The sequence below is a fragment of the Coffea arabica genome, chromosome 2e (genome assembly GCF_036785885.1).
Source record: "Coffea arabica cultivar ET-39 chromosome 2e, Coffea Arabica ET-39 HiFi, whole genome shotgun sequence".
Lineage (NCBI taxonomy): Eukaryota > Viridiplantae > Streptophyta > Magnoliopsida > Gentianales > Rubiaceae > Coffea > Coffea arabica.
The window spans coordinates 34318522-34329537 of record NC_092313.1 but is presented as its reverse complement, the minus strand read 5'-3'; the positions used below and the strand labels follow the sequence as shown (position 1 = coordinate 34329537).

The following is an 11016-nucleotide window of genomic DNA, read 5'->3' as shown; positions in this document are numbered from 1 at the left end:
AGCAATTCTAGCCAAAACAACCAATTACAGTCGCAAATCCCAATTTCGGGTAAAACCAGAACAGCAATAGTAATTTCGACTTTTCTCACTCTACGCTACTCCGATTGACCTGAAATTTTGTAGGCACCTTTAAAATGTCATTCCCTACAACTTTTATGTTTTAAGCCAAGGCCAATTCGGCCTCTAACTAGGAGCTAAAAATTCGGACAGAATGCTCCTTCACAAAACCTGATTTTCTGAAATTTCTTCCAAAATAGAAATTACTTGCAATCTTCCACTTTTTCCACCTTCTAGAATCATTATATACCATTCCAATCATCATATATAGCCACACAATCATGTTCATATTAAAACAGAAAAATCCCCAAAAATAATAAAAGTTCACCAATTCAACCAAAATCAAGATTTAATCCATAAATTTGCATCTTATACAACCACTAAGCATGATTTAAGCATCAATTAAAGGAGGATGGGGGTTCTTCATGACTTACCTTTAAAACAAGAGAGAGAGAGCTATGGGTCACCTTAACCTTCCAAATAACTTCACCAATCACCTCACTAACACTAATAGAAGGAGTTTTATGGAACAAATGCAAGATTAAACGGTTGATCTTGAAGATTGAGCAAGATTAGAACCAAGAAAGTTGAGAGAGTTTTCTTCTTTTTGCTTGAGAGAGAGCCGGCTTCAAGCTTGCAAATTTGAGGGATTTTTGGTCAATTTTTGCTTAAATTGGTAAAGGCATGAATAGTGATCAAATGGCAAGACTAAATCTTATGGTGACACTTGTCACCTTTTTAATGCAAGTCTATCACTTTGTTTCCTCTCACATCAATCCAAATAGCTTCCTCTAATTATCTCTTAACACCCGATAAAATAATTCCAGTATTCAAAACTTAATCTAGTTGGCCGAATTTTTTCGAACTTTTCGCACTAGTGGGTCCCACGTCCGGTATACGCTCTTAATTTCTCAAAATCTATTCGATACTAGAAAAAATCATCTAAAAACTATATTTACTCGTAAAATTTATCTAGAAAATTTTCCGGATACAGAAAGTGCAGAAAACAAGTCATGAAAAATGCGAAAACCAAGAAAATGCAAATTACGGGTTCTCACAATTCCCAACGGCATTTTAAATGCCATTCTATACGCCCACAAAGCATCTTCAAGTTTGTTTGTCCAATCCTTTCTCGATCGATTGACCGTTTTCTCCAAAATGATTTTAATTTTCCAGTTGGCCAACTCTGCTTGGCCATTGGCTTGAGAATGATAGGGGAGTGACTTTTTATGCCTGCATCCATATTTAAGTAACAAGGTGTTAATAATTTTATTACAAAAATGCTTATCTTCATCGCTTATTATTGCATTTGGGACTCCAAACCTGCAAAATATGTTCCGTTTAAGGAACTTAAGTACCACTTTAGCATCATTAGTTTGTGAAGGAATGGCCTCCACCCATTTAGAGACATAATCAACTACTAAAAGGATGTACTTATTATTATATAAGTTAGGAAATGGTCCCATAAAATCAATACCCCAAACATCAAATAGCTCAACTTCCAAATATGTAGTCAAAGGCATTTCATTCTTTCTTGAGATATTATCGGTTCTTTGGTATTGATCACAACTTTTAACCCAATTTCTGGTGTCTCGGTGCATAGTCGGCCAATAAAATCCAGATTGCCATATCTTTGCTACGATTTTAGTTGTACTAAAATGACATCCCGTTTCAAGAGTATGACAATGCATTAGAATACTATGTACTTCTTCTTTCGGAACACATCTTCTAATTATTCCATCTGCACAATGTTTGTAAAAGAATGGTTCCTTCCAAAAATAATGTTTAGCATCATTTAAGAATTTTTTTCTTTGATGAGAATTCAAATCACATGGTATCACTCTACTAACTACAAAGTTAACTAGATCAGCATACCATGGTGACTTATAAATTGCCATTAAAAACTCATCTGAAAATTCTTCTTTAATGAATGAATGGTCTTCTTGAGCCATGTTTTCCAGTCTAGAAAGATGATCAGCAACTAAGTTCTCGGATCCTTTTTTATCTTTGATCTCCAAATCAAATTTCTGCAATAATAAAATCCATCGAATTAGTCGAGGTTTTGCATCTTTCTTATTTAGCAAATATTTGAGTGCTGCAAGGTCGGTATAAATGACAAATTTAGATTCTACTAAGTACGATCTAAACTTATCCAATGCAAATATCACTGCCAGTAACTCCTTTTCTGTTGTTGCATAGTTAACTTGGGATTCATTTAATATTTTACTTGCATAATAAATGACACGAAGTAATTTATCATGTTTTTGCGCAAGAACAGCTCCAATTGCAAAATCACTTGCATCACATATTAATTCGAATGGCAAACTCCAGTCCGGTGATGCTATTATGGGTGCGGAGATAAGTTCTTTCTTTAACCTATTGAAAGCAAATAAGCACTCATTAGTAAAGTGAAAAGGAACATTTTTTGCAAGTAATTCACATAAAGGTTTAGCAATCTTGGAGAAATCCTTCATAAACTACCGATAAAATCCCACATGTCCAAGAAAACTCCAAATGCCTTTTACATTGGTAGGTAGAGGCATTCTCTCAATAACCTCTATTTTGGCTTGATCAACCTCAATACCTTCTGAAGAAATTTTGTGGCCTAGAACAATTCCCTCACAAACCATGAAGTGACATTTTTTCCAATTGAGTACAAGGTTTGTTTCTTCACATCTTTGCAAAATTAGATCTAAATTGTTAAGACAATCATCATAAGTAGATCCAAATAAAGAAAAATCATCCATGAAAATTTCCATAATTTTCTCATTAAAATCAGAGAAAATTGCCATCATGCATCGTTGCAAGGTAGCCGGTGCATTGCACAGTCCAAAAGACATCTTTCGAAATGCAAAAGTACCGTAAGGACAAGTGAATGTTGTGGCGACCCCACTTCCCCCTAAGGCGAACCAAAGGGTTGGCGGGCCGTCTGCCCAGCTCTCGCCAGGACTCACGCAAGCATTCTAATCCAAAACCTTTCGAAGAATAACCTAATCTATTACAAAACAATTCCTCCGAAGAAGACCGCCACTAAAACCACATTAACTTCAGAGATAGCAGTGATTTAAAATAGCCAAACGACGGCTCCTAAACATTTCACGCGTTGCGAATTGCGGAATAGAATCGTACCGTCCCAACTAAAAAAAAAATTCATACAACAAAATACAACGATCAAGCCAAGCATCCAAATTAAGTTTTACACATTTTCCAGCTTCAAGTGGCAATCCAAAATAAAAAGTACATTATCCAAATTTAACACACTACAGCCCACACAAATAGTCATAGTATACAAATACATCCCAAAACGAAACATGGATAAGTTTCAAAGCTTTCAATTTCCAGAACCTGTCAAGGAAAACAAATAAACGTGGGGTGAGCTAAAGCTCAGTGGTGCCCCAAAACATGCAGTCACGTAAATCAAACAGCGAGTAATAACTTAACCAAATTGAACAGTTAGGAAAGCGTATAACAGCACAAGGTAGGATACAGGGGCTCTCAGGAGCCATTTTCCTCGCTTGATCACCATTCAGCGTAGTTGACCCTCCGTCAACTCTCACTACTTATAGTCCATGTAGATCCACTCATTTTAATCCTAACCCGTCACCATTCATACCCCTGTCCCGGGCCCGAACGTCGACTAAGGACGCAGTATACTCGAGATATACCCGTAGATAATTGGTCGAGGGATTCACCCAACGACGTAACTACATTTAGATTCAAGGATTCAGGAGAAAAATGATTCACGCAAGTCACCACTCGAACGGCTAGTGCGATAAAGTACACACTGCTCACTTCGATGGATCAAAACTAGTTTTGCAAATTATCACATACCGAGTCAAGAAAGCACTTTAACCAAGTAAGCATAGAACAGGCAGGGACACTCACCAAGAGTGAAGTTCAGATGTCAAATTGGAAATCGAATTCCGCGTCCTCGCAATATCCTAGAATATCAAATGTTGAAACTATGAGTTTTTATTCAGTTTTTAAGCTTATACACATCGAGGTTTATCTAATATATTACTAGTTTACTTTCCCACAGTAAATTCAAAAATCTATTTAGGTTGAAACTTGACAAAAGTAGAAGAAATGTTTCTTATAGTTTTCCTTGAGGTACTTTTCCTTATAGAAGGGTAACTAGTATTATTTTCTTGAAACAATTCGACCATCCACTTAGGATTGAAATTTAGTAAAAGTAGGAAATGTTTTATATGGCTTTCCTTAAAAATATTTTTCTTTATACGAGTGCGGCTAGTACTATTTTATTTAGAATAAGTTTTCTTGCCGAGGAAGTTTTCAGCTATTTTTAGTTAAAGCCACTAAAATCTTGTATTTTGGAAATTTTCCTCTAGACAATTAGCCAGGGACAATTTCAAGGAAAGAAAAGAAAATAGATCAAGACTTAGGGTTTTAAAACTAGTGAAATCATTTTCTAAAAGTAATAAGGCTAGTTTACGCTTAAAGGAGAGATATCGAGTTGGCAAGGTTTAGAAAATCCCTATACGAAATTTCTAACTTTAACATACAGTGCTAAGTTTTATCGAACCATACTAGAGTGAAGATATATTTAAATAGCTTGCTTAAGACTTCCTCAAGTGCACAAGACCAAAACGGATTCCTTACGATTTCGATTTACAAGCACATAATATTTCAGATTTGTCAATATAACCAACTCACATTTCAAATAGAAATCTCACTAGGGTTTCGTCAATCATTAGCCCTAGGTTTCAACAGATTCAATTCTGATCAAGAATAAAACGAATAACCAAGGCTTCGTCAATCATTAGCACTTGGTTTTGGCAAGCTCATATCACATCTTAACTAAAACAAAAATGAAGGTAAGGCCTTCAAGAAATTCCAGCAATCAAAGTTCATCACTCTTTAATATTTATAAAACCATTCAAATGGCCAAGGGCTTCATCAATCATTAGCCCTTGACAACATCAATCACTTCCAACCACAATTCAATCAAGAATTCAAACCACAAATAAGCTAAATGTTCGATCCAAGTCAAAAATTCAGTTTCATAAAGAAACAGGACATTCAAGCAGGACAGTCTACTTTGAGGAGTCACGGACAGCAGTACATATGGAGGAAAAATATGAAATTTCTACAGAACAAAGGCCCATGAATCTACTTTCAAATGCCACTGACGGCACCTTAATCGGATTTTCCTACACCAAGATATAAGCATTTTACTGAGACTGGTCAGTGAAATCCGAAAATCTGGAAACTCATTTTTCACTTGTGAAAAACTCCTTTTTCTCCTTTAAAACCATAAGACTTTTATTCAAACCATCCGTACATTTAAGTATGACATTCATACCAGCATATACCAAGGCAAATAACGCTTAATTCCAGTACTTATATTCCAGCAATTAGATGTTTATAAATCCAACTTTTCCTCGGCTAAAACATGGTTTTAGATACTCAAGTTTGTCATGCACACATTTAGCTAGCTAATTACATTTCTGGTTCAAAATCAACTTCGAATAACAACTACCTCCATCCCAAAAATCCAGAAATTTGTCCAGCTAGTCATGGATGAAGTTGCATGCATAAATTTTCTGTTTTCATTTTATTTCCTTGGTTAGCCGAGCTACCTAGCCTCATGCAAGCCTCAATCATCACGTTGTTAGCTAGATAAACATAGGTATCAACTCAGATCCTCATAATGTAGAAGATTAAGAACTACCTTTCCAATTTAAGCTCACGGTAGTTCCATTCCATCAAAACAGAATTTCTTATGCTCCTTAATTCATCATCCGAATGCACAAAATTAACATACAAAGCCATAGCCAGGTAAATCAACTAGTGATTAGTCGTATAATCCACAATACAGGCTCAGATTATCAAATTTAAATAGATTACAACTGCAATTCAGATTTCTGGTGCACAAAAATTCCATTTCACTAAATCAGAATTTTTTTCCAGGTTCCTGATTCCATCATCCAATCACATAACTCCACATGCAAGGCCTTAATTGTATAAATCATCCAAGTTTCAGTTAACTAATCATAATCTCGGTTGCTTATCATCACAACAAAGCAGATTACATCATGCAATTCTTAAATCAGTTTTCGGCCAACCATTTCCTTATCAAAACAGAATTTTCTTGAGCCTTAACATCATCATCCGAATCTAGCTTCCACATGCAACACCTTAATCTACTTAATCATTCACTTTTTATTTAAATAATCATGACCTCAACCTCGGATCATCAGAATTGGACAGATTAGAAACTGCATTACTCTATTAACCTCTCAACTTCATCATACAATTTCTTAGCTAAACAATGAACATTTCCAGTTCAAGAGTTGAATTTAAACAACTGTTATAATCTTCAAAATTTCCAGGTTCAAATTCACGGCAGTTCACAAAGAAATTTCCAGCAATTGTATGTTCTTAACTCCAACTTTTCCTTGGCCAAAGCAGGGTATTCGTTACTCAAATTCAACATGCAAACACTTAGCTAGGTAATTAACATCTCTCGGTCGAAATCAGATTCAATTAACAACTACAAACATCCCAAAAATCCAGGAATTCATTCGGCTCTTCTTGGATAATCTTGCATGCAGCAGATTTTCTTGTTTATTTTTGTTTCTAGCTTAGCCGGACCAAAACACTTCATGCAAGGCTTAATCATTTAATTTTAATTAGTCAAACACCTAACCAAGTGGAAGTCAAACACGTTCCAGCACATTTCATGCTAAAATACCCAAGCAATTTCCAAAACAACTTCAACGGCTAATCTGGAAAAATTAGTTCAGCAGCCCAGAAATTTTCTAATAAGTTTTCCAGCCATGCAACCGAAATTCCTAGCCATAAAGTTCACATGCAACACTAAGTAAGGAACTTATCTATCAGGTTGATCCAAGATTAAGCTCAAATCATCACACCCAACAAATTAAAAACCAAAATTTCCAGCTCAAGCTCTCGGCAGAAACAAATTCTTACGCATATCAGATTTTCTTTCCTAACCCACTCATCCGGCTGTCCAAACTCAACATGCACGGCTATATCTAGCTTAAACCTCTTGTTTTTGGTTGGTTAATCACATAGTTAAGCCCAGATTGTCACGGGGAAACAAAATTAAATCTGCATCTCCATCTCTGTTTCTCGGCAACATCATTTTCTCCCAAAATCAGATTTCTCATGTTTTAATTTTATCATTCGAATGCACAAATCCCACATGCAAGTTCTTAAACACTACCATCTACCTCTAATAAGCTACTCTAAAATCAGAATCTACCTCTGCTGAAAGCTTGTACGCGTGACCGAACAGAAATTCTATCTCTCTTCCTCTCGGCTTGCTTGCGGCTGAATGGTTGTCCTGTTGATGTTGCAGTTGCGATGGTGTGGCGGTTAGAGAATGGTTTGCAGCTGGTTGAGGGTACAGTCAGGAATGAAGCTCACGTAGTGTCCCTCTCCTTTCTCCCCTTTAGCTCACGGACAGAAACAGAATGGTTGCAGCTCGCGATTCCTTCCTTGTTCCAGCTTCTGATCAGGAAGGGAATGGAGCTCTCTCTCTCTCTCTCACTTCCGGTCGATGTTTACGAGGTGAAGGGTTGTGGTGATGTGAAGAGAAGGGAATGAAGCTATGAAGAGGGTGGAGTGGTGCGAGGTTAAGGAAGTTGGAGTGTAGGAATGAGCTTGAGTGTAGAGTTGGTGAATATGGGATTGGCCGAATAGGGAGGTGAGAAAATCAGGTTGTCCGGAATTTGTTGGGTTTGCATGGTGGTTTTGGTGAGATTGGGAGGGTAGTTTAGACATTTCATATTGCCCTCCTAATGACCACTTAAGACCCCAATTCCAATTTAACTCCAAAAATTATTCCGAACGTAAATTAAATTCCTAATGATGTACTAATCTTGCAAGGCTTCTATTATCGAAAAATTTACGTCCCTCGAGTAGTTGGTATACTTGTATTATTTCTTGTCTAAAATTTGTCGGCTTTATAGTTTTAACGTTATTCACTAATTAAAATCTATTATTGGACTTTAAATACTTTATTTTAAGGTAGTAAGATTAATCGGCTCAAGTAACGTTGATTTAGCGTAATGGAGACTAAGTGTTCTAACGTTTTATGTTAAGGCGATAAAATTATTCTAATTCCAAATGTATTAATATATTTAAGCAAAACCAAGAAATTTCATAACTTAGAAAAATTATATTAGTTCCCACATGAAAAGTGTTTTTAAGTACTTATCTGCAAACAAGTGAAAGTAATGCTAAAATTACTAATGAATTAAAAATGCAAGTGAAATACGAAATGATATTTGTATATATTTTCAGGGTTCTCATTTATAAGCTAATTCCAACATTTTTACTTCAAATGAAATTTGTTAGCCTACCAGTATTTTATTCTTGCAAAGGTTCAATTATCGAGATTTTAATGTTCTGGATGTAATTGTAAAGGATTTCCGCTAACACTTAATATTATTAACGCTTAGACTTGGCTATCGGAACTCAAAGAATTATCTTCAAGGCATTAAAATAATTTACGCCAAAAAGTATTAGTTTATAATGGCAAGGATCAAATAATTTTAATATTTTGCACAATTAAGCTGTTTGTAGCATAAAACTACTTTTACGTACTTAATTAAAATCAAATAAAGAGAAATATGAAGTTTATTAACAGTTTAAAAATGCAGGTGCAATTCATATATTTTATATTATGTATTTATATATATATATATACTTTTCCCTTGCTTGTTTAAGAACGAATAAGGTTAGGAGTAGGATTTCTTACAAGTCCAAGATGCAAAGGCAATACATAAGTACACCTTTATTTTTATACGTATATATATCTGTAGGCATATTTTCGAGGTTCTCACAAATGTGGTTTTCTTTTGATCTTCCGGTGCAATTACTATTTGATTGTATCCTGAAAAATCATCCAAGAAATAATAAAATTCATAACCGGTCAATCTTTCTACCATTTGATCAAGAAAAGGTAGAGAGAAGTGATCCTTTCTAGTGGCTGCATTCAGTTTTCTATAATCAATACAGACTCGCCACCCAACCACAACTCTAGAGGGAATCATTTCATCATTTTTACCATGTACTATGGTTATTCCCCCCTTTCTTTGGCACTACATGAATAGGAGAAATCCAAACATTATCAGAAATTAGAAAAATTATACCTGCGTCCAACCATTTAAGGATTTCTACTCTTACCACTTCTTTCATATTTGGATTTAACCTTCTTTGAGTCTCAACCACCGGTTTAGAGTTTTCTTCCAACAAAATTCTGTGCATACAAATAGTTGGACTAATTCCTTTGATATCAGAAATCGTCCATCTTATAGCCTTTAAATGTTTCCTCAGAACATGTAAGAGCTTGTCTAGTTGTTCCTCATCTAGTGCTGCATTGACAATTACCGGCAATGTCTCTTTTTCTCCAAGAAACGCATATTTGGGGTGTTTAGGCAGTGGCTTAAGCTCAAGCTGTGGAGCTTGCTCACACGATGGTGGAGGTAGCCCTTTGCTCAGTTATAACTCCTCATATGCATTTCTCCTTTTATAAGGAACCTGTGCCTGCAAAAATTCAGTCATTTCTGCAACTTGCTCCTCTTGTAAACATACACCATTAAGACAAAGTTCAAGAGAATCATCATCAAAATTAACTTGACTCATCTCTAATGCCAATTCATCACATATGTCAACAGAATAAATATGGTCAGTAAAAGAGGGATACTTCTCCATTTTACTCAAATCAAACTCCACTTCATTTTCACCTATTTGGAACTTGAACTTACCACGTTTAACATCTATTATTGTACCTGCGGTGGCCAGAAATGGCCTACCAAGTATAATAGGTATATTTACATCTTCCTCCATGTCTAAAACAACAAAATCAACAGGAATAATGAATTTCTGCACTTTAATGAGCACATTCTCTAATATGCCCATTGGATGTCTAATAGACCTATCAGCCAATTGCAAGGAAATGTTAGTACGCTTTAACTCTTTCAACCCCAATTGCCTAGTCACAGTTAAAGGAATCAATGAAACACTTGCACCAAGGTCACAAAGTGCTTTAAAAAATTCTACATTACCAATAGTGCAAGAAACTGTGAAACTCCCTGAATCTTTCAACTTTGGTGGCAATTTATTTTGTATGATGGCACTACATTCTTCCGTTAATGCAATTGTCTCACTATCTACTAACTTCCTTTTCTTAGTCATTATCTCATTGAGAAACTTTGTGTATGAAGGAATCTGCAAAATAGCATCAACAAAAGGTATATTAATATGTAATTGTTTGAAAATGTTAACAAACTTCTCAAATTCTTTATCATTTCTCGAAGCCTTTAATCTTTGAGGGAATGGCACCGGTGGACGAATTGGTGTTGTATCTCCCATTTGTGGTTCATTTTCCTCCATCTTTTCTTTCCCTTTGATTTGCTGGCCGTCCTCTCCTAACTCACTCAACTGCTTGTTCTCTCTTCTTTCACATTCTCTCTCACATTCAACTACAGGCAACTCACCTACTTCCTTACCACTACGGAGGGTTATAACCTTCACATGCTCCCTTGGGTTCACTCAGTCTTGCTAGGTAAATTTCCTTGGTTGCGATTGTTAACTGCATTTGCAATTTGCCCTAATTGGATCTCAACATTTCTATACATATTAGTGAGTTGGTCCATCCGTCCCTCAATTCTTTCAAACCGTTGAGTAGTGGCACTGACTAACTTTTTAATTTTATCATTTGATACATTTGCTAGCTTTTCAATTGCCAATTCCCAAGCTGGTTTGGACTCCGGAAGTGGTTGCTTCGGTTGAAAACCCAGTGAATTAACTGGTCTTTGTTGGTTCCCTTGATCCTTCCATCCAAAATTCTGGTGATTACGCCATCCTAGATTATAGGTATTGGAGTATGGATTATTCTGGGGTGGACGGTTGTAATTGTTGAGATATTGAACCTGTTTGCTGCTAGAACACATAGAATCATCATGA

The 11016-nt window shown here is 35.8% G+C and overlaps 1 protein-coding gene across 1 annotated transcript; it reads right to left on the bottom strand.

Moving 5' to 3' along the window:
* Positions 1-9549: 9549 nt before the first annotated feature.
* LOC113729000 (uncharacterized) lies at positions 9550-10443 on the bottom strand. The gene has a single exon (XM_027253331.1). It carries the CDS (start codon positions 10441-10443, stop codon positions 9550-9552), a length of 894 nt encoding a protein of 297 aa, XP_027109132.1.
* Between the last annotated feature and the right edge of the window lie 573 nt (positions 10444-11016).

Bases quoted from the DNA above. Each gene is read 5' to 3' on its own strand.
- LOC113729000 (XM_027253331.1), bottom strand. From the start codon at position 10,443: ATGGAGGAAAATGAACCACAAATGGGAGATACAACACCAATTCGTCCA.